This window comes from Pelophylax lessonae, assembly GCF_965119305.1.
Source record: "Pelophylax lessonae genome assembly, chromosome: 10".
NCBI lineage: Eukaryota > Metazoa > Chordata > Amphibia > Anura > Ranidae > Pelophylax > Pelophylax lessonae.
The window spans coordinates 156,134,731-156,161,418 of record NC_138777.1 but is presented as its reverse complement, the minus strand read 5'-3'; the positions used below and the strand labels follow the sequence as shown (position 1 = coordinate 156,161,418).

At 43.1% G+C, this 26,688-nt stretch overlaps 1 protein-coding gene across 2 annotated transcripts in view; it reads left to right on the top strand.

Moving 5' to 3' along the window:
* Positions 1-26,688, top strand: part of EDC4 (enhancer of mRNA decapping 4) — a 629,569-nt gene that overhangs the window by 6,985 nt on the left and 595,896 nt on the right. For both annotated transcript variants that reach the window (XM_082271180.1, XM_082271179.1), the window contains exon 2: positions 21,388-21,556. In XM_082271180.1, coding sequence (XP_082127306.1) covers positions 21,388-21,556 — 169 coding nt within the window. The remainder of the gene's footprint in view (positions 1-21,387; positions 21,557-26,688) is intronic.

Below are 26,688 nucleotides of genomic sequence, written 5' to 3'. Positions count from 1 at the left end.
AAATATAAACAATGAAAACAGGTAGACAGGTACATGTTAAGAGCACACATAGTACTCCTAACACAGATATTAATGTCTCCTATAATTTAGATATGGCACACTGGCATTGTAAGTTAACTTAGTGCACAAAAAATTAACGAATGTGGCTCGGAAGCGCCAAATGGAAACGAAGGACACTTAACCTAACAAAACAAAAAAGGGAAAGGTTGGAAATAGAAGAGAGGTAACAGTAACAACCCGATTCACATGTGGCCATCGGCCAGATTAACCAAGACTGTCTAGTCCCCCCCCCCCGATCCCACCCACGATACATGCAACCGAACCCCCCCCCCCCCATGGGCATCAACTAGGGGCATAGGGCATTATAGCAAGAAAATGGCACTATAGAGAGGAATCCCTTCAGTTACGCTTGCCTAATCCTGTCCATAGTCAGTTGCGGTGGTGCAAAGCCTGGGGTATTCAGCCAGGCCTGCCAGATGGAAAATAACTTTTTGGGAGCATTCCGATGCTGATATGTCAGCTGTTCCTTCACAAGTATAAAGTTAACCTACTGTATCCACTGTTTTTTTGTTGGGACATGCGGGGACAACCAGAATCTAGCTTCTAATTTCCGAGCAATATACATTCAGGTCCATAAATATTGGGACATTGACGCAATTCTAATCTTTTTGGCTCTATACACCACCACAATGGATTTGAAATGAAACAAACAAGATGTGCTTTAACTGCAGACTTTCAGCTTTAATCTGAGGGTATTTACATCCAAATCAGGTGAACGGTGTAGGAATTACAACAGTTTGTATATGTGCCTCCCACTTTTTAAGGGACCATAAGGGACCAAAAGTAATGGGACAATTGGCTGCTCAGCTGTTCCATGGCCAGGTGTGTGTTATTCCCTCATTATCCCATTTAGGAGGAGCAGATAAAAGGTCCAGAGTTCATTTCAAGTGTGCTATTTGAATTTGGAATCTATTGCTGTCAACTCTCAATATAAGATCCAAAGAGCTGTCACTCTGTGAAGCAAGCCATCATTAGGCTGAAAAAACAAAACAAACCCATAAGAGAGATAGCAAAAACATTAGGTGCGGCCAAATCAACTGTTTGGAACATCCTTAAAAAAGAATGCACCGGTGAGCTCAGCAACACCAAAAGACCCCGGAAGACCACGGAAAACAACTGTGGTGGATGACCAAAGAATTCTTTCCCTGGTGAAGACAACACCCTTCACAACAGTTGGCCAGATCAAGAACACTCTCCAGGAGTTAGGTGTATGTGTGTCAAAGTCAACAATCAAGAGAAGACTTCATGAGAGTGAATACAGAGGGTTCACCACAAGATGTAGACCATTGGTAAGCCTCAAAATCAGGAAGGCCAGATTAGATTTTGCCAAACAACATATAAAAAAACCTTCACAGTTCTGGAACAACAGATGAGGCCAAGCTCAACTTGTACCAGAGTGATGGGAAGAGAAGAGTATGGAGAAGGAAAGGAACTGCTCATGATTCAAAGCATACCACCTCATCAGTGAAGCATGGTGGTGGTAGTGTCATGGTGTGGGCATGTATGGCTGCCAATGGAACTGGTTCTCTTGTATTTATTGATGATGTGACTGCTGACAAAAGCAGAAGGATGAATTCTGAAGTGTTTTGGGCAATATTATCTGCTCATATTCAGCCAAATGCTTCAGAACTCATTGGACGGCGTTTCACAGTGCAGGTGGACAATGACCCGAAGCATACTGCGAAAGCAACCAAAGAGTTTAAGGGAAAGAAGTGGAATGTTATGCAATGGCCAAGTCAATCACCTGACCTGAATCCCATTGAGCATGCATTTCACTTGCTGAAGACAAAACTAAAGAGAAAATGCCCCAAGAACAAGCAGAAACTGAAGACAGTTGCAGTAGAGGCCTGGCAGAGCATCACCATGGATGAAACCCAGCGTCTCATGATGTCGATGCGTTCCAGACTTCAGGCTGTAATTGACTGCAAAGGATTTGCAACCAAGTATTAAAAAGTGAAAGCTTGATTTATGATTGTTAATCTGTCCCATTACTTTTGGTCTCTTAAAAAGTGGGAGGTACATATACAAACTGTTGTAATTTCTACACCGTTCACCTGATTTGGATGTAAATACCCTCAAATGAAAGATGAAAGTCTGCAGTTAAAGCACATCTTGTTTGTTTCATTTCAAATTTATTGTGGTGGTGTATAGAGCCAAAAAGATTAGAATTGTGTCGATGTCCCAATAATTATGGACCTGACTGTATAAGAGTCTAACGTCAGCAACATCAGTGGGAGGAGCGTACGTTTCTGCAATTTAGGACAGCACCAAATGAGATGAGTTAAGGAACCCTTCTCAATGCAGCATCTGGGGCACAGAGGAGAATTCCTCCTGCCCCAGCGGTGCAGCTGAATAGAGGTGCGATATGCCCTATGTAGTAAAAACAAATGAGACAATTTATGTGACCACAGCGAAACAGCAATTGTGTCATCGTCTGTCTCCCAAACCCCCCATCCATCCCTGCCTCAAGGGTAGTAATGCCGGGTTCTGTGTGGTTGTTAAGGTAGAGTAGATGTAGGAGATCATGCCCTTTCTATTAGTGCTGTAAGCCATTTCTTTTATCAATGGGTGAGACGACAGAGCCAGGGTAGCTGTTCGCATCTGGGCCTGCAGGGCATGACGCAACTGGAGGTAGCTGTAAAACTGGGATCTGGGCTGGGCCAACTCTTCCTGAAGATTGGAGAAGGATTTCAGCACATTTTTGTCTATATAACTGGGGGATCCGTTCAATACCAGCCTCTTCCCATACCCTAAACCCCTCCAATTTATAGATCTCTCCTAATGTTAAATTGTGCCAAAGTGGTGTTTCCTCCAAAAATCCCTCCACCCCCAACTTACTTTTGACCATACCCCAGAGTTTCTTTATCAGAGCAATTGTGGGCATGTTTCTGAGAATTGGGAAAACCCGATTCCAAGCCTGCCAAGACGGTGGAACCGGAGGCACCAGTAACTAGGGTGGTACTAGTCGGGTCTGTAACTCCAAAGATCCCACACCCAGTAAGATGTTGAAGCTGTGAAGCATAAAAATAGAGTCTGACATTGGGTACTGCCGCGCCCCTCTGATCTTTACTAAACTTTAAGATGACCTGATAAGGGACCTGAAAAGCAATTCTACACTGTTGAACCACCTGCATGGGATCCATTGTGGGGAGTTGTGCAGGATATACACCAAACCATTTTTATGAGGTTTATCCTACCAATCTCCCAAAGGGGTAACTTACACCATGCATTACACTTGGATTGCAGCCGCTGAAACAGCAGACAAAAATTTTCCTCCAAGTACTGGGATGGGTCAACAGTTATATTTACCCCCAGATACTTAAACATGGGGACTGTTTTGAGAGACTGTGCATTCTCTGGCAGAGGAGCAGTAAGCTCGTCCACCGGATGGATAACTGACTTACCCCCAATTAATGGAGAAACCAGACAAGGAGCCAAAGACCCCAATCAGCAAAATCACATGTATAATGGAGTCAGCTGTATCTCCCAAGTAAAGAAGGGTATCGTTGGAGTATAATGATACCTTGTCCTCTCCAGAAGTTCTCATGAAACCAGTAATTCATTGTGAAGACCTTATGGAAGCTGCCAGGGGTTCCAAGGCCAGAGCAAATAACGGCGATTAATGGGCACCCTTGACGTGTGCACCTGTATAGAGGGAAGGGATCAGTCAGGTCCCCATTAATCAGCAATCGGGCAGTGGGAACCGCATACAATAGCTTGACCCACCTGATAAATCCATCCCCCAGCCCAAAGCTTTGCAGCACTTCCCACAGGTAGGGCCACTCTACGCTATCAAAGGCCTTAGCTGCATCAAGGGACAGTATGGCTCTGTTACCAGGATTAGTAACAGGAATCTGGAGGTTTAGAAACAGCCGCCTAATGTTAAGTGCAGTAGATCGGGAGGGGATAAACCCGGATTGATCTTCAAATGAGTTTATGGATAACTTTTGGCAAAACTGTGGCCAATATTCTGGCCAACAGCTTGACATCAGTTGTTATGAGTCAGGAGAGAGCATCCTTGCCAGGTTTCAACAGCAGTATAATTATGGCTTCATTCATGGAAGTAGGGAGACTACCCCTTTGAAACGAGTCCACTAAAACCTCCCTCAAACAGGGCAGCAAGAGATCTGGATATCTTTTGTAAACCTCTGAGGGCAACCCATCCGCCCCCGTAGACTTTCCCGGAGGGGACAGGGCCAGAGCATCTAGGAGTTCATCATCAGTAAGAGGCACGTTTTAACATGTTCCTATCCTTGCTGGAAAGTTGAGGGATATTTTGAAGGAAGGCTTGAATTTCTTTCAATGGGGAGACTTTGGAAGAGTACACATCTGCATGAAAGGTCCTAAACACTGAGAGCATGTCAGCATGTGAGGTGAAAACATTCCCCCGCTGGTCAGTAATTGCGGCAATGTGTGAAGTTCCCCTATTGGACCTTGCCATCATTGCCAGCAAATGGCCTATGTTCTCACCCTCTTCAAAAAACCTTTGTTGGAGGAAAAACCGCTGTTGGATAGTACCACATGTTTAGCCATCCACTGAGCCTCAACCCAGGATCGTTGGCTACGTTAAGAGGGGTCCGCCACAAATTCTGATTCAGCCCTCTGGACCTCCCGCATCACTGTTGTTTCCCAAGACTTAGTTTTGGACTTTATAGAGGAGATTGCTCTAATGAGTTGGCCCCATAAGAAAGCCTTCAGTGTGTCCCAAAAAATCCCGGGTGCGACAGTGTTGATTAATGCTAATGAACGAGGTCAGGGAGACAGGAATTTGATCCGGGATCGGGAACAAGGACAGCCAGAAGGGATTCATTTTCCACCTTCCATAATAGAGGAAGAAAAGAAATGATGGTGTGCTGATTGAAGTACATTATAGCAGAAGGCTACTTATTGCTCAACCTCGCCCAATCAGAGAATGCCTTTCATTCATTCAGAAAATGCAGAGCATATTCTCTTTGTGGTACCCATGCTGAGCGGGTGATCTCCTGTGTTCAGAAGCCAGTGGAGAACACTGTAGTAGTGATGGCTGCTACGACTTGAGGGATTTCACAGGTATGGCATATACATAGTTACATTTATCCAAGCTAGATCAATTTCACAATGTCAAAGTATACATATCTGGAATTCTTTGACCACTTGCGAATGATGGCTATAGCACGGATGGCTGGTTCTGGGCAGCATGCTCTGGTATCAGTGTCCGGAGGACGCTGCTGATCAGTTTGAGGTAAAGAGCCAATCAGCAGCTCTTTGGACACCGCTGATCACGTGGTAATCACAGCTGATCAGATGTAAATAGAAGCCATTTATTGACACCCCTTTCCTCAAGAGAGAAGAGCGCCGATAACCGGTTTCTCTAAAAAGGACATGCACACTGGTAATCTGGGCACTGGTTATTAGTACTGTCCCAACAGTGCACACCATTGCTGCCTGTCTGTGCCCGCTAGTGCTGCACATCTTCACTGGTCTCACGATTCGATTTAATTATCATCATGTCAAGTATTTGATTTTGCATTGAATCGCTATTACTGCCATGGTTTTCATCAAAGTCCCATCAGTGCAGCCTCACCGGTGCTCATTAAATGCAGCTTCACTGGTGCCCATCAAATGTAGGCTCACTAGTGCCATGATCACTCTGTGTCATGGAACTTGGATTTGAATATCCCAGCGGCTGCTTTCAACAAAGTTCGGCCTCCTAAACCGGCTCCTATGATAGACGTCGCACTGATTAGATTTCCCGGCATTAGGTGTACCCTCTCATATGACCCCCTGTCTAGGCAGTGGGTCCCCTTTGTTACAGAGGCTGCTGAACATTTCAGAGCCAAGCTCTGTAACACAGCGAGAGATCGCTGCTCTGCATGACACACATAAGGAGAGGACAACTATAAATGTTCAGCCATTCTCTGCGTCAATGCAAAATCGTTTAAGGTTGAATCGCGAAGCCTCGATTATACGTTTATATTCAGCACCCCTAGGGTCCACCAGTGCCTCCTCATCTGTATTGCCCATCAGTGCCCACCAGTGCTACCTCATCAGTGCTGCTCCATCAGCGCATATCCGTAAAGGAGAAGTTATTGTTTGCAACATTTTTTAAACTATGAAAATTTTTTTTGTTTTTGCTGTTTTTTTCTTCAAAATGTTCTGTTTGTTTATTTAGCAAAAAATATTTGTTTTTATTTTGCTCATTACACTTTGATTTGTAATGGACTCGACCACTGGCTGCAGCGAGAATTGAAACTTTTACAAGCTATTGTTCGTTCTAAGCAATTGAGCTTCACCCTATGGATAACTTCTGGGAGCTCAGGGGCAAAGTTGGTCTTCAATTTTTTTGTGATAACTAATCTGGATGCTATTAAAAGATGGATCATTACAGTTCTGTTTTGTCGTGGGAAACTAGAAATATAAAGGTTCAGTAGTGCCATACCTGTGAGTTATGAGATCATTGCAAATACTCCATTCCAAAACCTACGTAAATTAGGACACTCCCACAGGATATGGATGAGGTTCCCTATATTCCCACAATGGCGCCAGCAGAGGGGTGAATAATCCGGGTATATTTTCGACAGTTTATACTGCGTAAGATAGCCCTATGTAAAGTCTTCAGGTAATTATCTCAATGACCTGTGCATCTGAAGGCAGTAAAATTTGGTCGGACTGCAAGTAACCAAGTTTGTAAAGTGACAGATTCATCGAATTCCTTCTCCCATTGAAGGAATTTTTTTTTTTTTTTTTTTTTTCGGATCTGGGTTTTGGAGTGCCCTATAAAACCAAGAAATTCCTCCTATCACTGGTTTAGGGCTTAGGTAGTCCCAAATTGTCTGATTTAGTGTCAAAAATTTATCTGGGAACTTGGAGTGGAAATAATGAATTTGCATTTTTGCAAATGATCTGTCCCACAGGTTTTCTGGAATCTCAGGTCCTGGAAACGTAGTTTTAACCAGTGGGTCACATCCAGGGAGGGAATAAGGTATTCATTAATCGTAAGTTATAAAGGATTTTGGGGAGAGTCAGAGTCGGGTGGGCTTTATATTCAAGAGGGCTCTCCAGAGAAGCTTGTATGCTAGTTAGATCAGTAATTTGGAGGTTCGGGTCAAAGGCTGTAGCCTGAAGGAGGGAAAGATGGTCCCTCTTTTAAGGAGTGACTTCTCTAAGGAGTCCCATGATTTGTCAGATGTAGGTTGAAACCAGGACTTCACTTGGTCAAGTATTGCGGCGTATTGATAATGTTTTAGCACCAGGTAAGTTTACACCTGCATTAGATTTATGCCTGATTAGAGTGTTGAAAGAGACCTGGCTCGATCCCCTTTTCATATATATTTTCTGAGCATGATATTGCAATCCCTGAAAAATTTACTAGCAGGATGGGGATAGTTTGGAAAATATACAGTATTATAGACAGTGTCGTCATTTTAAATGCCGCCACCATGCCTAACCAGGACAACTCATTAAGCAATATGGAGTGTAAGTCCTCCTTTATCGTTTCCAGAGGAGGTATAAGGTTAAGGCCGCAGATTTTAACGTTTGGGTAGGAAAGGGTTATCCCTAGGTATTTTAAATACTTCCATACCGGCATATTCAGGCACTCCGCTCCTACATGGATAAATCATATTTTTTTTATAGAAAATTACTTGGAACCCCCAAGAATTATAGATATATTTTTAGCAGAGACCCTTGGGAACGAAATGGCGGTCATTGCAACTTTTTATGTTACACGGTATTTGCGCAGAAATTTTTCGAATGTGTTTTTTTTGGGAAAAAAACTTTTATGAATAAAAAAACCCATAACACTAAAGTTAGCCCAATTTTTTTGTATAATGTGAAAGATGATGTTATGCCAAGTAAATAGATACCTAACATGTCATGCTTTTAAAATTGCGCAAAATCGTAGAATGATGCCAAACTTCATTTTTTAAAAATCTATATAGGCGATTCTTTAAACATTTTTACAGGTTACCAGTTTAGAGTTATGTAACAAATACAATTGATCTGCAGCATCACAGCAAAAACCTCCATCCCTGGAATTTATATGCAAAAAAGAAAAAGGGGGCAGTGGGACTTTGAGGTAAATGCTGTCTCAAAATGATCCAATGGAATAATTAGTAACCAAATATTAATTTATTAGTGGCTACATGATGAATCACAATCATGCAGCACATGTCAATATACAAGACATATTGGTCAATAAATAAATTAATTGAAAAAACAAGAGGGGCACAGACATGGATACCATGGAGAGAAACGCATCTCACAGCATGTATGTGTACAATGCATATAACATCAATATATTGGCAGATAAAAAATATCAAACACCGACACATGTACATATAAAATACACAATACATGATTCCTTATCAATCGAGAATAAATATAAAAATATGAAACAAATATAAAAAAATCTGCATATCCAATAACTCAACTAGGGCTGCAACTAACGATTATTTTCATAATTGATTATTGTTTCAATTAATCGGATAAACCATTAAACTCAATATGCCCTTTCCCCCCCCCCCCCCCCGGCAACACCAATGATGGGGCACTGTTCCCCCCGGCAACACCAATGATGGGGCACTGTTCCCCCTGGCAACACCAATGATGGGGCACTGTTCCCCCCCTGACAACACCAATGATGGGGCACTGTTCCCCCCCTGACAACACCAATGATGGGGCACTGTTCCCCCCCCTGACAACACCAATGATGGGGCACTGTTCCCCCCTCTGACAACACCAATGATGGGGCACTGTTCCCCCCCTGACAACACCAATGATGGGGCACTGTTCCCCCCCCCCCTGACAACACCAATGATGGGGCACTGTTCCCCCCCTGACAACACCAATGATGGGGCACTGTTCCCCCCCCTGACAACACCAATGATGGGGCACTGTTCCCCCTCTGACAACACCAATGATGGGGCACTGTTCCCCCCCTGACAACACCAATGATGGGGCACTGTTCCCCCCCCCCCTGACAACACCAATGATGGGGCACTGTTCCCCCCCCCTGACAACACCAATGATGGGGCACTGTTCCCCCCCTGACAACACCAATGATGGGGCACTGTTCCCCCCCTGACAACACCAATGATGGGGCACTGTTCCCCCCCCTGACAACACCAATGATGGGGCACTGTTCCCCCCCCCTGACAACACCAATGATGGGGCACTGTTCCCCCCCCCCTGACAACACCAATGATGGGGCACTGTTCCCCCCCCTGACAACACCAATGATGGGGCACTGTTCCCCCCCCCCCCGACAACACCAATGATGGGGCACTGTTCCCCCCCCTGACAACACCAATGATGGGGGACTGTTCCCCCCCCCTGACAACACCAATGACGGGGCACCATTCCTCCCGGGAACACCAATGACGGGGCACCATTCCTCCCGGGAACACCAATGACGGGGCACCATTCCTCCCGGGAACACCAATGACGGGGCACTATATTTCTCTTCTATTATTCCAAATGCTGAAATTTATTTTATTTTTTTTCTTTGCTGACTCTTGCAAACACGTTTTAGCTATCAACCTGTACAGCCACCCTAATCCCCATTTCCATAGGCTTTGGAATGATCCTTGAGCAAGTTTGGGAATAAAATCATTAAAAAGTAACATTTGCAGGGCACATAATGCTCCCAGTACTTTGATACCTTTTTCTCAGCGGGTGATCGATCCGCCTATCCATCTGCTGAGCAGGCGGATGGCAGCTCTGTCTCCGCGCTGTGTGCAGAGACACAGCTGTCAGGTCACCACTGTTCTCTATGGGGGAATCGGATGAGAACGGTCAGAGGATATGTCTCCGCTGAAATCCGATGCCCCATAGACATACATGGGGCATCTGTTCAGATCCGCCTGAAAAACTGACAGGTGGATCTGAGCGGTCCGAAAGTGTGAAAGGGGCCTTAACTGCTTTTTTTTTTTTTTTTTTTTTTTTTTTTTTTTTTTTTTTTTAATTATGCTGCTATATACTGTATAATATAACAATAAACCCTAATGGCAGCTTACAAAAAGTGCCTTTAACTAACCACAAACCAAAATTACATAAAGAATCAATGCAGAGCCAAAAGCCTAAGAAATATGTGCTTATCCAGATAAAATAGTTAATAATTCTTATAAGGTGCAATATTATAATAGAAAAACAAGTGAATGAAAACGTCAGCCAGAGTTATAAAAAGGATGTGAAAAATTATAATAGTACAATTTCACTAATAAAATGAGACTTCACTCCATAATAATAGGGAACATAGACCCACTATATGTGCTAGAAGGACGTTTTTATTCACTTATTTTTCTATTATAATATTCCTTATAAGGTGCAATATTATAATGGGAAATAAGTGAATAAAAATGTCCTTATAGCACATATAGTGGGTCTTTCTATGCTACCTATTATGGAGTGAAGTCCCATTTTATTAGTGGAATTGTACTATTATACATTTTCACATCCTTTGCATATCTCTGGCTGACGTTTTTATTCACTTTTTTTTCTTGTACAAAAGTTTTTATTTTAAGAAGAGGCATAAACATACATCAAAAACATGGTACATGTGTACAATAAGACAAAAGAAAATGGAACGCATGGGAACAGATGGCAGCAAAACATGATACCGACATATGGCGTGAGCCAACCGGGAAACATCACGGACCAAATAATGGGTATCAACAAGTGGAAATGCATAAATAGGGATCTAAAATCTCTTAGTGCTTCACAAAGCAGGAAGACCAACAAAATAAAAAGTTCTATTACGTTCCAATGAGCAAACAGGGGCTGGGCCTGAGAGTACCGAGCCAGGAAGGAAAACAACATGAAAAGACAAGGAAAAGAGAGAAAGGAGGAGTGAAAAAGTAGGACAAACAGACAAAGAAAAACGACAAAGAAAGAAGACTAGAGAAAGGGTGGGGAAGGGGAAGAGGGGGGAACGAGTCCTGCGGGGCGAGCGTCCAGGAGGCTTTAAAGGGAGAGAAGGGTGGTCTGGAATCTGGAAGGGGCAACGTTCGAAATCCAAGGGTCCCACACCTTAAGAAACTTGGCGTGGGAATCAGAAACTATCGCAGTCAACTTTTCATTAACGAGGATATCATTCATACGGTTCTTGACCGCCTCAAAACTAAGCAACGGGGTCTTCCAAGATCGGGCAATGGTCAGTTTCGTAGCTGTAAACAAATGCTGAGCCAACTGACGTTGTGTACGAGTCAGGTCAGGTATAGGTTTACACAAGAGTGCTTCATATGGGTCCCTCTTCAGGGTAACTTGAAAAATATTACGGAGCAAGGCATAAATCCTAATCCACAGTCTGCACACTTTGGGGCACTTCCACCAAATATGAGCCATAGTCCCTTCCTGAGCACATCCCCGGAAGCACAGAGGGGAATATGAGGGTATAAATTTAGCCAGCCTAGCCGGGGTATAGTACCACCTGTAAAATACCTTATATGCATTTTCCAGAATCAAGACATTTCGGGAACATTTAGAGAGAGCCGCCGTCATATGCCGCCAGTCTTCCCTGTCCAACCCGCCCCCAATTCTAATTCCCAGTTAGAGTGATAGACCGTGAAAGGGGGTGTATCGCAGGCAATAATGGAGGCATATAAGAGGGATATGAGTCCCGGCGAGTGGGGCCGTGCCCTGCAGAGGCTTTCAAATGGCGTAAGCGTATAGGGTAAGGGTCTATGTTTAATGAGTTGCTGAAGAAAACTATGGAGTTGCATATATCGAAAATGTTCTCGCAAAGGTATATCGTGCGAAGAGCGGAGGGCCCCAAAAGGGAGTATCCTCGTGGGGGTAAATAACGAGTGGACGTCCACGAAGCCATGGTCCGTCCACCATGAAAACACGCGTGGATTAGCAAGACCAGGTGGAAACATAGGGCAAGGGAAGAGACGCAGTAAGGGTAAGTGGGGGGGAAATCAAATTGGCTGAGTACTTGACAGAGTCCCAGAGGCGGAGAGAGTGAATGAGGCAAGGGCGCAAGTCCGGCGGTCGGAATTTGGGAGGGAGCCAAGGGATAGAAGAAGGGGGGACTGGGCTGGCATCCACCAAGTCAATCGTGGCCCATAGTGGCAATTGAAACGAGCCGTGTAAATGAGAGAGAGGGGCTATTGACGCTGCAGTGTAGTATATTCACTTTTTTTTCTATTATAATATTGCACCTTATAAGGAATATTACTATTTTATCCGTATAAGTATATATTTCTTAGGCTGTTTGGCGCTCGTTATTTAATACTGTATATTCTAGTGCAGCTCGGGACTCGCGTGATCAGCTGCTGCTTCTCTCCTCGTTCTCCCCTCTCTCCTCCCTCGATCTGATTGACTGCAGGGCTAAGAATCCCTCACTAACGTCAACAAGAAGGCGGAGAGGAAAGGAGGAGAGAGGGGGCGGTCACGTGGGTGCTGAGCGACGCTCTGAAACAGTGAGTGTATTCACACAGCAGCTTGTACAGAGGGGATGGCACTGACAGGCAGGGAGAAAAGTCCTGTACACAGACCAACTAATCGGAAGAGCAACTAATCGATAATGACAATCGTTGAAACCGATTTTCATTATCGATTTAGTCGATTAGTTGTTTCAGCCCTAAACTCAACATTTTATTCCATGAGTCTGTGTCCTGGTCAATCATTTGATAGCTCTACACGTTTCATGGAGTTTACATCCACTCTTCAGGAGCTTTGTAAAAATAGCCTGTAGATATAGACTAATTAGCAACAGGTGTCATTGTAGTAAAAAGAATACACCTGTAAATTCAAATCCTAGAGCATCAAAAATCTGAAAAGCTGATACTTACAAAAATGGGATTATAATTTAGAGAGAATCAACCAGAATAATCTGGGATTAAAAGGTATGGAAAAAATCATTCCTCATTGTTGAATGCACCAGAATGGATAAACTCCTGATCCGGGGCTGAGGCGGGTAAACGCATAAAGGTCCAAGGTGGAACAGGGGAGGGAAAACAGATAAACCCCACAGAGGAGATGGGTATAGAGCCAGTGGTTTCAACACATATGTGACCAGATATTCTGTTTGGAAAAAATGATACAGTGTCCATATCATTTGTATACATATGTTATTATAAAAGTAGTCAAATTGTTTAGAGTTACAGTGGAGGTCTTGCGCTAGAATTATTGTTCTTGCTGTAACGCTGTAACCTCACATGTATGGATTGAACTCCGTTTACAAAAAGTGAAGCTGCTGACTTTTAATAAACACACACTCACATGTCCGACGGCCGCCCGAAGCCTCGATTCTCTCCCTCTGGTCTCGGCGGCGCCGGCATCTCTGGTGTGGGCACCCGGCTGTGACAGCTTGTGGCTTCACAGCCGGGTATGCACTGCGCATGCGTGAGTTGCGCTGCCCTTCTTGATTGGCCGGCAATCTTCTGGGACCTCTGACATGTCCAAGAAGATTGCAGGGAGGGAGGGGGAGAGGAGAACTTCCCCTCAAAGCGCTGCGGCGCTCCGAGCAGAAGTGGGAGCGGGTACCTGTCAAAACTAGGTACTCGCTCCCCCCAAAAAAATGACATGCCAAATGTGGCATGTTAGGGGGTTAGGACTACCTAAAGCGGAAGATCCACTTTTGTGTGGAACTCCGCTTTAAGCACACGTCTAGTGCCGCCTGAAGCCTGACGCTCCTTAACGAAACCCACTTGATCTGACTTTATAAGAAAGGGAGTAATCATGGCTAATCTATTTGCTAATATTTTGGCATAGATCTTTAGATCTGTGTTCAGCAGCGATATGGGTCTAAAGTTCTTGGGATGATAGTGATCCTTTCCCGGCGTAGGCAGTGTAATCACAATCGCTTTTAACATTTCTTGCGGAAAGGAACCAGAGGATGCTGCTTTATTGAATACTGAGGTTAAATGAGGAGCAGTGACATTGCTCAGAACCTTTATAATATTCTGCTGAGAAACCACCAGGGCCTGGGGCCTTGTTTTTCAGTCCCCTAATAACTTTGGTTGTTTCAGCAACAAATAGAGGGGCATTTATGAATTCCAGGACATCTGATTGTACTTGGGGCAGGTGGATAGAGGATAGGTAAGCCGAGATGGACTCCTCCGTGGGTTGGGGTGTAGTGGCGTCCTCATGTAGATTATATAGGGAATGATAGAAAAGTTTAAATGCTTTAGCTATATCAGCATTATGATATACTATGCTGCCATCTAGTGGATTTAGGATAGATGTCAGGTTAGTTTTTAGTCGCTGTTTCTGAAATTTCCTAGCTAAAAATCTTCCTGCTCTGTTGCTTTGTGAGTAGTATTTTGCTTTTAGTGATTTCAGTATATTTTCCTGTCCTGACATTAGCAAAAGGTGCAGTTGCTGTCTGGCTTGTAGTATGAAGTAAGGCCTCCACCTTTGTCCTTCTCGGGAGATGTCTTAGTGCATATCTTTAAGTTTTGAATTTTATCCAATAGGTTAGTCATAGCCTGCATCCTCTGTTTCCCTGCTCTGGAGGCCGGCTGAATCAGCAAGCCCTAGCTCCTGCTTTATGGGCACACCAAGTCCTAAAGACATCCATAGAAGGTACAGCGTTAAAATGGAAATATTCTTTCAGTGAAGCTCTAGTTCTTTCTCGAGGTTGTTTTTGGGACAGGAGAAAAGTGTTAGAGTGTATAAAGGATGGAAATACCCTTTGTAAAAGATGGAGGTCAGAGAGAAAGTAGTTAATCCTCGAGAAAGATTTATGTGCTGCAGAAAAAAAGAGTAATCAGGTTCATTAGAGTTAAGACACCTCCACGCATCATATAATGTAGATTCAGACACAAGACACTGAAGATGGCACTGATATTTTGGTTTGTGAGCCGTGGTGTCCAGTTTGGGATTCATTAAGAAGTTAAAGTCTCCGCACCACAACACCAAACGTCTTTGGTTCAACATGCCTTCGGACCTTCTGCAAGAACTCGAGTTGCCCAGTGTGGATGTTTAATGAAATTATTTTAAGTGTCATTGCATAGGCTACAGTTCAGATTGCCGTAGTATAGACTTTTGGGTTGAAAAGGCTTGGATTGTTGTCCACAAGTAGGCGACTGTAAACGTTTAGTTGGTCTCCCGGCCAGAAGAGGGGAGCAGTGGGACTCAAGAGTGAAGGTCGCATCCAACAGACATTCGGATTGATGGTCAGCAAAATCCTCAGAACTTCCTGGGGTAGGAGGATGAGGCAAACCAACAGAAAAGTTAAAAAAAAGAGACCTAACTATCATAAGAAAAGTTGAGCACCAGGTGGCCTAGACCGAATTCTACAGTAAGGGGTTTGATCAAATAAAGGACTATGACATCCTCCGGGGGATTCTGTCTACCTGGGGGTAGAACATGAACGATATAAAGGAGGTATCCAAACAGCCGTTTACCCAGGGGTGGATTGCCACTCCGGCTCTATTTGGCTTTGGGAGCTGCTAGAAGTGGATTGGTCATCAGATGATGGTAGAAGGCCCCATCTCTTTCTCAGATTAATACCGTCCTCTACCGAGGACATGGTAAACGATTTTCTATCTTTTGTGATGATCAGTTTCGCCAGGAAACCCCATTTGTACACGATATGGTGGTTGCGTAGGAGTTTTGCTACGGAGTGCAATTTTTTTCCTTCCTTGGATAGTGTGTTGCGACAGGTCGGAATACCGTTGTATATGAGCATACGGTTCCGGCAAGGGCGAATTGCGTCTCGAATCGTGTAAGATCATCTTTCACGTGGTAAAAGTGAATACTAGCGATAACATCGTGAGGGACATTATCTGGCAGATGAGAGGGTTTAGGAAGTCTAAGAGCTCTGTTAACCACTTAAGCCCTGGAGGATTTGGCTGCTAAAGGACCAGGGGTTTAACGGACAATTGCGCGGTCGTGCGACGCTGTACCTAAACGAATTTGACGTCCTTTTTTTCCCACAAACAGAGCTTTCTTTTGGTGGTATTTGATCACCTGTGCGATTTTTTGATCACGCGCTATAAACAAAAAAAGAGCGTAAATTTTGCAAAAATAACAATATTTTTCACATTTTTTTTATATGAAATTCCCCCAAAAAAAAAGTAAAAATCAAAATTTTTTAACATTTTTCGGCCAATTTGTTTTATGCTACCTATGTTTGGTAAAAAAAATCGCAAAAAGCGTATTTTGATTGGTTTGCGCAAAAGTTATCGCGTTTACTAACAAAGGGAAAGATTTTTGTCATTTTTGGTGTTTTTTTTTTTTAACGCGTAATGGCGGCGATCTGCGATTTTTTTTTTTTCGGTACTGCGACATTGCGGCGGACAGATCGGACCCTTGACTGACATTTTTGACACTTTTGGGGGTACCAGTGACATTACTGCAGTAATCAGTGCTATACATATGCACTGTTACTGCAAAAATGACACTGGCAGGGAAGGGGTTAACTTTATTGGACAGGGAGGGGTTAAGTGTGTCCTAGGGGCGTGCTTCTAACTGTGCAGGGACATTCCTATTGGTGTAAAAGCAAAGATCAACCGTTCTACATAGTAGAACGGACAGATCTTCACTTTTACACAGGGGAGAACTGACAGGCAGCTTGTTTACACAAGCTGCTCTGTCTTTCTCCCTTCACAGGAGCGATCGCAGTGTGACCGGCGGACATCGAGTCCGCCGGTCACACGCACTGACTTGTCTGTGAACGAGCCGCGGCGGGCGGGCGCGCGCCCGCCCGCGATAGGCTCGCAAGTCAGTGACAGGCGAGTGACGTACCGATACGTCACTCTGCCTGGCCGGGGCTGACCGCCGCAGTATATAGTCGTGCGGCGGTCGGCAACCGGTTAACTACCACTTCTCTATCCAGGATCTCTGGCAGAAGAGTGCCTATTATTTGCTGTATATAGCGGCAAAGGTCTGAGGAGAGGACTGTCTCCGAGACCCCCCTGAACTTCATTGTTTCTCCATGAACAGTTCTCAAGGTCTGCTAATTTGGCTTTAAGTGCATCAATATTCTTCCTCCTTGTTATGGACATCTACTAGCTCTTTATGCATTCCCGCGAATTCACCCATTTTGCATTTCATGTGATCCACCCGGTCCCCCAAGTCTGAAACATCTGCGTTGATGTGGGCCATAAATGAAATAATTTCTTTATGTAATGAACCTTTAAGTGACAGCACCATGTCTTTCATGGTGGTGTCATAGGTTGGCCTTGTGTGGGGAATTCTTCCAGCGCATCCACTAGGTCCCTATTGTCATCTGAATTAAAAGATATATGTCCTCTCCATGTTTCTCACCTGGCAGATATGATGCAGGGGAGTTCTTTTTAGCCTTCTGAGGGCTAGAATGGGGGGATCCATTGTAAGGGGAGCTCTGGGGGCGCCCATGCGTTCCCTTGGCGGTGCAGTGCTTTCCTCCCTTGTCCTCTGCCATGTCATCGCATGTCACATGGGCCGCTGGCGCCATCTTGGAGCTGTGTGCCTCCAGCCGTCGGCTGCAAGCCCTGTCCCCTGGAATTCAAACTTTTAGCAGCAGTATTACCACTGCTAAATGTTACACCTCCTTCATGGTGATAATGGTTGTCAGGGAGGCGACTCATGCTTGCTCAGCTGTGAGCGGGGATTCCCAACTGACAGGTAAATGTAAACAAAGGTGCTGGGGACAGTAGTTAAAAAACAAACAAACAAAGAACATGGTTCCTTTACAATTGACACCAGGCTCTTCAGGTCTGCTATGCATTTTTAGGGGGACCCAATGCCAACAAAATAAATTAGTAGTGACATGACAAAATCTCACTTCAGATCTCATTAGACTAACAGTCAGAGGCAGTAGTGCTTCAAGAAAAAGTATTACTACAAGGTAAAAAACCTTGATTAATCCTCCTAGGGACTTATGTTGCTGGCAAGTAGACAAATGCATAACTATATGTGATTGACAGTACTGGTCTCTTGCAGCAGGGGCACTCTGTAAATCATTACAGTCGTTCATCACAGCATGGGGTGAAATAAGCTTCATTCAATGCACAAGTAAAATAACAGTGATCTATCATTGCTGGTGGGGTAATATGATCTATCTGCCGGCTGTGTGATCTGTTAGCCAGCAAATACAATAACCCCACCAGTGCTAATAGATCTATCGCTATTGCGAAGGCACTGTGGATGTAGCTGCAATCAGTGCTAATAATGTGTTTGCCATAGGACTATCTGGCTACCAAAGGCATTCCTCAACTTGGCCAGCAGAGCGACGCGCAGATAAAATAATGGTAAACAACCTATCATTTGTGGCCAAAATGTTTTCACTTGTCATACCAGCCATGCTCGGGCACATGAAGATCTTTTTCGGCCCAATTACTTATGCCTGGTACACACAATGAGATTATTGGAGGATTTATGGTCCCTTTTTTTTTTTTTTTTTTCATGCTATTCTCATATCGCAAATGAAGAGTTTACTAAAGTTATGAAAATTCTTGTATGACGGTATAAAATTTGTAAGTGATGTAATGTGTTGTAGTGTACTTGTATTGTATTTTTGAACGACAACTGTACTTATTAAACGAAAATCCTACCATCTGTTATCGTACGAGAAAACTCTTCGTGCTTGGCTCTCGAAAGCTGTGTACTAACGATCAAATTCTTGTATGATCGCATTGAATTTTTCACACGATTTTCTGAATGTGTGGTACGGCCATTACTCTGGCTCCATCCTTCATTTATACACTCCCCAAGCTCCTTGTGTCCTATATAGGATTCGCTAAAAAACTCTTCCTAGCACTCTGCTTTGATTCTATTCTTTTACTCTACTTGCTGCTCAGGGGTGAACACTAGGAAGCACACTACTCTCTCACTACGAAGTGTACCTCCGGTCTCCCACCTGCGGGCTCTTTGCCAATGTGATCCAGCCACCTGGGTCACAGTATGCTTTGTGGTGTTTACAATATTAAAAATAAATATTATATTTACAGGAAAATTGGAGCTTTTAAAGTTTTAACCTCATTCTCACAGCAAATTTAAAGTGTTACCAAACCCACAACAGTAAAATCAATCTGTGTAGGCAGTAGAGCTGTGTAACATTATCTTTAACATTATGCAAAAAAAATTGGGCTTACTTTTACTTTTTTTTTTTTTTTTTCATTGAAGTGTGTTTTTCCCAAAAAATTGCTTTTGAAAGACTGCTGCACAAATACAGTGTGACATAAAATATTGCAACGACCGCCATTTTATTCCCTAGGGCAGTGATGGCGAACCTTGGCACCCCAGATGATTTGGAACTACTTTTAACATGATGGTCATGCGATCTGCAGTGTAGTTAAGCATCATGGAAAATGTAGTTCAAAACAAATGAGGTGCCAAGGTTCGACATCACTGCCTTAGGGGATCCCCTCATCTTCAAGGCAGAGTGTTGGACAGAAGGGAAATGGGGCAAGCCAGTACACACTGAATTAGGGATCGAACAATGTTGTTTTTTCAGGGCCGATACTGATTTTCTGGTCACGCTTCAGGCTGATATTCCGGTCTCTGCTAAAGAAAAAAAATATATATACAGTGGGTACGGAAAGTATTCAGACCCCCTTACATTTTTCACTCTTTGTTATATTGCAGCCATTTGCTAAAATCATTTAAGTTCATTCTTCTTCCTCATGAATGTACACATAGCACCCCATACTGACAGAAAAACACAGAATTGTTGACATTGTTGCAGATTTATTAAAAAAGAAAAACTGAAATATCACATGGTCCTAAGTATTCAGACCCTTTGCTGTGACACTCATATATTTAACTCAGGTGCTTTCCATTTCTTCTGATCATCCTTGAGATGGTTCTACACCTTCATTTGAGTCCAGCTGTGTTTGATTATACTGATTGGACTTGATTAGGAAAGCCACACACCTGTCTATATAAGACCTTCCAGATCACAATGCATGTCAGAGCAAATGAGAATCATGAGGTTAAAGGAACTGCCTGAAGAGCTCAGAGACAGAATTGTGGCAAGGCACAGATCTGGCTAAGGTTACAAAAAGATTTCTGCTGCACTTAAGGTTCCTAAGAGCACAGTGGCCTCCATAATCCTCAAATGGAAGACGTTTGGGATGACCAGAACCCTTCCTAGAGCTGGCCGTCCGTCCAAACTGAGCTATCGGGGGAGAAGAGCCTTGGTCAGAGAGGTAAAGAAGAACCCAAAGATCACTGTGGCTGAGCTCCAGAGATGCAGTCAGGAGATGGGAGAAAGTTGTAGAAAGTCAACCATCACCGCAGCCCTCCACCAGTCAGGGATTTATGGCAGAGTGGCCCGACGGAAGCCTCTCCTCAGTGTAAGACACATGAAAGCCCGCATGGAGTTTGCTAAAAAACACCTGAAGGACTCCAAGATGGTGAGAAATAAGATTCTCTGGTCTGATGAGACCAAAATAGAACTTTTTGGCCTTAATTCTAAGCGGTATGTGTGGAGAAAACCAGGCACTGCTCATCACCTGTCCAATACAGTCCCAACAGTGAAGCATGGTGGTGGCAGCATCATGCTGTGGGGGTGTTTTTCAGCTGCAGGGACAGGACGACTGGTTGCAATCGAGGGAAAGATGAATGCGGCCAAGTACAGGGATATCCTGGACAAAAACCTTCTCCAGAGTGCTCTGGACCTCAGACTGGGCCGAAGGTTTACCTTCCAACACGACAATGACCCTAAGCACACAGCTAGAATAACGAAGGAGTGGCTTCACAACAACTCCGTGACTGTTCTTGAATGGCCCAGCCAGAGCCCTGACTTAAACCCAATTGAGCATCTCTGGAGAGACCTAAAAATGGCTGTCCACCAACGTTTACCATCCAACCTGACAGAACTGGAGAGCATCTGCAAGGAGGAATGGCAGAGGATCCCCAAATCCAGGTGTGAAAGACTTGTTGCATCTTTCCCAAAGACTCCTGGCTGTATTAGATCAAAAGGGGGCTTCTACTAAATACTGAGCAAGGGTCTGAATACTTCGGACCATGTGATATTTCAGTTTTTCTTTTTTAATAAATCTGCAACAATGTCAACAATTCTGTGTTTTTCTGTCAGTATGGGGTGCTATGTTTACATTCACGAGGAAGAAGAATGAACTTAAATGATTTTAGCAAATGGCTGCAATATAACAAAGAGTGAAAAATTTAAGGGGGTCTGAATACTTTCCGTACCCACTGTATGTGTGTATATGTATATATTGTGTGTATTAGTGGTGGAAGCGCTTTAATGAAATGCACATTACTTACTTCACCCTCAGAGGTGGTAAGAATCACTTTAATCTGTCATGAGTGTTGTAACTCTTGATGAACCTTTCGCCAGGCTTTCATGATTTAAGCGTAGGAATGGGGCTAATGCCACAAGATGATTTTTGCAAATGGTTTATTGAATTGTCATCCTTGTTTCAGTATAGTTTTGATGTTTTGCCTTTTTAGATCCTTTTGCTGACAACCAGAAAAAGACATGCTCTTTTAATGGAAATATGAATGGTTTTCTTGCGAGTGATCAGGCTGGACCTGTAAATGCAGAAAATGCTGACACCACATTGCAGGATCCAGGTCTCCGAGCTGCTGGCATGGTGCCCTTCTCTAACAAACAAGTAATGTAAGTAAATGGTGTTTAGTTAGTTTTCTTATGTTTGATTGTCACATGTGTTTTATTAAAGTAGAACTGTGAACAAAACTTTCTTTTTTCTTTTTGGATAGTGCAAGGTAGGGTTATAAGCTCTGTAAGATGATTTTTTTTTTCCCCCAATCTGTGTTCCCGTTTGAAGATTTCCCCTCTTATAGGGACAACCCAATATTTAGTTGGGATTTTCTTTAATTTCACTTTCAATTAAAAAGGACAAATAGAGAGCATTTAATGTAGGCACAGACAGCAATAATAACTGACAAGGGTTCAACTCAACTCTATCCAAAACTAAAAACAAAAGTGTTACCTTTTACTTCTACTTTGAATCTGTATTCTTTCAAATTGGGAGCCATTCACTGACTTTAAAAAGCTGTCTGTGGGAAAATCTCCACTGATGATTCCTTGAAGCCTGTTAATTCACTGTATTAACCATTAACTATTAGTCTGGTAAAGCATTTTTTTATGTGAAACTGGCTTTTTGGTTCATTCACTTTATAGCTTTGCACTATTCCTGTAGGTTGGTAGTGGGCAGGGCTACAAACTTATGTTTGTTGCCTTCAATTGTTACCAGTAAAAGTTGAATTACAAGGTAGGAGTAAAAGAATTGTCAGTTTTAACTAGATTGTTTATAGAAGCCCAGGCTAGAAGTTATCCTCAAGACATGTTAACCTTAACCACATTAAGACCCCCCACCGCAGGTTTACTGCGGCAGGCAGCCTCTCCATGCGCGAAGCAGCGCGTTCCCACCCCCCACTAGGCAGCGGGGGTCAGTGGCACTGATTGCTGCCCGCCATCCGCTATCGGTCCCCACTGAGGGAATAGTCAGCTTATTGTAAACACAGCTGACCTTTCTCTCTGAAATGATCACAGAGCGCCTGTGATCCTGCTATATAGTATCACAGGTCTCTATGATCATTTCACAAGCCCATCCCCCCCACAGTTAGTAAACACTCCCCTAGGCTCACACTTAACCCTTTGATTACCCAAGGTTAATCCCTTCCCTGCCAATGTCTTTATTACAGTAACAGTGCATATTTTTAGCACTGATTACTGTAGTAATGTCACTGGTCCCACCCAAAAGTGTCAAAAATGTCAGGGGTTTGATCTGTCCGCTGCAATGTCGCAGTCCCGCAAAAAATGGCACAGCGCCAACATTACTAGTACAACGAAAAAAAAATTGCATAAATCTTTCCCCTAGTTTGTAGACGCGATAACTTTTGTGCAAACCAATCAAAATACGCTTATTGCAATATATTTTTGTAAAAAAAAAAAAAAAAAAAAAATTGGTAGAATACAAATTGGCCTAAAAGGATGAAAAATGTTGATTTTTTTAAAAAAAAAAAAATTCTGGGAATTTTCTTTAGCAGAATGTGAAAAATATATATTTATTTTTCTTCAGAAATGTTGCTCCTTTTTTTTTTTTGTTTATAGCTCAAAAAATTAAAAAATCGGACAAGTGATCAAATACCACCAAAAGAAAGCTCTTTTTGTGGGGGATAAAAATAACATCAACTTGATTTCGGTACAGCATCGCACAACCGCGATCTGCCGATTCGCAAAAAATGGCCTGGTCATTAGGGGGGAAATCCTTCCGGTCCAGAACTGGTTAAACAGGAGCACATTCCAAATGATCATATAAAAGGAAATCTGCAGTGACCGTAACTTATTTTCCCTTTTTTTCATTTAGTTTATAGATGGGTATATATAATTACCACATATTTGAAAATGTTAATTCATTCAAATTTAACCCCCTTTACAACCTGGCTGAAAACAAGCCTTAGCATCCAAACCGTTTGGCAACTTTGGCATGCTACTATAACTGTGCAAGTCATCACAACTACTTATTCCTCTATTCAGGTGGATTATACCCTCAGGACATATTGGGCTTTCATATGGGGGTAAAGAGTAATGGATAGCTCCTCATTTAGTTTTTTTTTTTTTTTTTTTTTATGAAAGGAAAACTGGGCCAAAATTAAACTGTAGCTGTATATTGTTATGCCATTACCATGACTCCCCACCAATAATTCTGCAAAAAATATATTCTACTCTTGATGATTGTGTAATACTGCATATGTTTGTGTTATTTGTTCTTTGTACCCATAGTAGGGCCAAGAAACAATAGTATTCATTATTTTTTTCCACCTAAACAAACTGACACCAAATATAAAACCTTCCTTCCCTTTCGTTCATTGATGGACCACCATTCCATATTCAGAACCATAGGGTTATATATCACCCCCTACAGTAGGACACTGTGCAGAAAAAACAACTTGGCTACGCCTATGGGAAGTCCTAGCTGATATGCATCCCCCTCTCTGCTATAGGCCTTTTGTTTTCTTTCTGCCTAGGCGGGAGTAAGGACCTAGTTCCCTGCTGGGATTTTTGGTTCTGGCAATTTTTTTTCTTTTAAATTACATTTTTTCTCCTGGTATTTGTTTATTTTTTTTCCTTTGAGATCTAAAATCAGCTGATGGGCTGGGCGATGAGGTGTATAGCTAGATCCAGTGGTAGTTGGTTGTGTGGTGGAACGGTGGGGGATGTTGCTGGTGTGTGCAGCACAGTACCAATGGGGTGGACATGCTGCGGACTTCCCTGATTGGGATGAGCGCTGCCTGTGTGGAGTTTTGGGACCTATGATTGTATCTCTCCCGGCGGCTATGTTTTGTGTAGCCAGGCGGCCATTTTTGGTTGGTCTGGCATTCACAGGAGCGGCAGCCATGACAGTAGAGCCTCTAGGGCGGTGAATATTGTTGTGGTGGTCTCTCCTCTTTCCTCTGGTGTTGACTCCTGGGTTTCCTTTTCCCCTTGATGCCGCACTTGGATCCCTGGTTATCTCTGGTGCAGACCAGTGCTCCTCTGGTGGGATGGTGAGTCCCGCCCTCTGCTACAAGGTCTGTGGTGCTTTGCCTCTGGGTATCCCTGTGGTAGTGTGGGTGTGGTGCCTTAGATTAGGTGAGTCCCCTGGTGGTGCAAAACGCGTTTTTTATGGTGGGTTCTGCCTTTTCACTCATGGAGACTAAGGAGCATGTTTCCCCACCTGACTCCTCTGAGGCAGAAGGTTCCTCCAGGGTCCCAGCCTTCCATTGATGCACTGTACTCTCTCAAATCATCTTGCACGGCAAAAGTGTTTCCTTATCCCTCCTATTTTGACAAGTTTGTCTACAAAGATTGGGAGCACCCAAAACGCCACTTTTGTGGTTCATAAACGTTTTGCAGTAAGGTAACCCTTTGAAGAGTTACTTCTGAAGAAGTCGACTGTCACACCAGTGGTAGACCCTCCAGTCTCCAGGTTAAATAAGGCAACCATGATTCCAGTAGAGGAATACCCAGCCTTTAAAGATGCAGCTGGCAGAAAAGTAGAGTCTGTGGCCAGCAGTATGTTCACTATTGCTGGTTTGGCGCTATGGCCAGTCCCGGCCTTTGCCCTGGTGTTGCAAACTCTGAGTGGACTAAACTTTTGCGCCATGGTCGGGGGGGGGGGGGGGGTGGTGAGCAGGTTACCATGATGGTGAAGATTGGATTCCTGTTTCATACAGAATCCTGTAGTAGGACTGGTGAGTCCAATTTAAAATATTTACACATACAGCAAACCTTGAAGGTTAAAAATTGCTGGCACGATTGCAGATTGTAAATATTTTATTCCCTTTAAAAAGATAAGACTGAGTGCCATGTGAGTCTCTGCATTAGACTGTAGATGGTAAGCTATGCAAAATACATCTTGTTGAAAGCTCTGGATTTTCTTTAGGGATTTAAAGTTGCTATTTATATCAGTTGTGATTATTTGAGCTTGTGCAGTTGTGAAATGATGCAAAATTTGTTTAAACTAGTGGTCTGCCGCAATTTTCGGCCGAAAATGGGCCTATCCCATTTCGGCCGAAAATGGGTCAAAGATGCCGAAAATTAATGGCCGCTAATAGCGGTAAGAAGTGAGCTGTAAGAAGTTTGCATACCTACCTTTCAGGCGGGTATCTACTCTGCATTGTTTCTCCGCCGGCGCCACCAGACACTTTAGTGTGAACTACACTGGTTGCTAGGATGGCCAGTTGACTGGTGTCTAGCAACCAGTAACATCCCGAGGAGAGGATCCTCCTCGTCCTCCTCTGCACCTATTGCAGAATGGCTCCACCCACCTCCTCCCTTCATGTGCTCTGGTGCTGTGTGCTGCCGCTGCGGAGGAAGGTAATCTGGCTGTCTGCTGTTTCATGTCTGCCGTTTTATGTCTGCTGTTTCATCTCTCTCTCTCTCTCTCTCTCTCTCTCATGTCTGCTGTTTTATCGCCCCCCTCTCTCTCTCTCTCTCTCTCTAAAACAATACAAACAAAGGGCCAACGAGCTACCAATGAAGTGATGTGGTGTATAAAAAATAAAAGTAATAATAAGAAAAAAGGAATAAAAGAGAAAGAAGCTGCCAATTTTAAAGTGTCACCACCATATAAGAAAAGCAAAATAAAAATAAATTGGTGCTAATTTCCAGTGAATAACAATTCACAAAGATGTGTAATATACAAGAGACTTATCAAAATGCAGTGAATCGCATACTCCACACAGCGGTGTGTGATGTAAATCCCAAGAAGGAAATAGTAATCAAATGTGAACAGCAATAATCAAATGAAATATAACATCATGATTCGCATACTAAACAATGATCAAGAAGATGTGAAAATAATGCAACAGATCAAGAATAAATTCGTAATAGATGTGCAAATATGACAATAAGTGCTGAAAAATGGGTATAATAATAGAATTAAAAAAATATCTAAATATATATTAAATATAGCAATTTATGCGTACATAGTGCAAAAAGCAATAAGGTGCTTCTGTGCGTGAAAAAATATTAAATAATGCACTCAGATGTGGGTGAACATAAATATTCAATCAAAAGATTAATTAAATTCAAATCTAATATTAATAAAATGATAGAAAAAACTATTTTAAAATCATTTGGGGAAAAAAGTCATTTTCAGTTTCGGTTTTTGGCCAAGGGCATCCTGAATTTTCGGTTTCTGTTTTGGCCCAGAATTTTCATTTCGGTGCATCCCTAGTTTAAACATGATTTCTTTTCCTATTGTCTCCAGAAAAAGGAAAATAAAAGTCTTGAACCCCTTG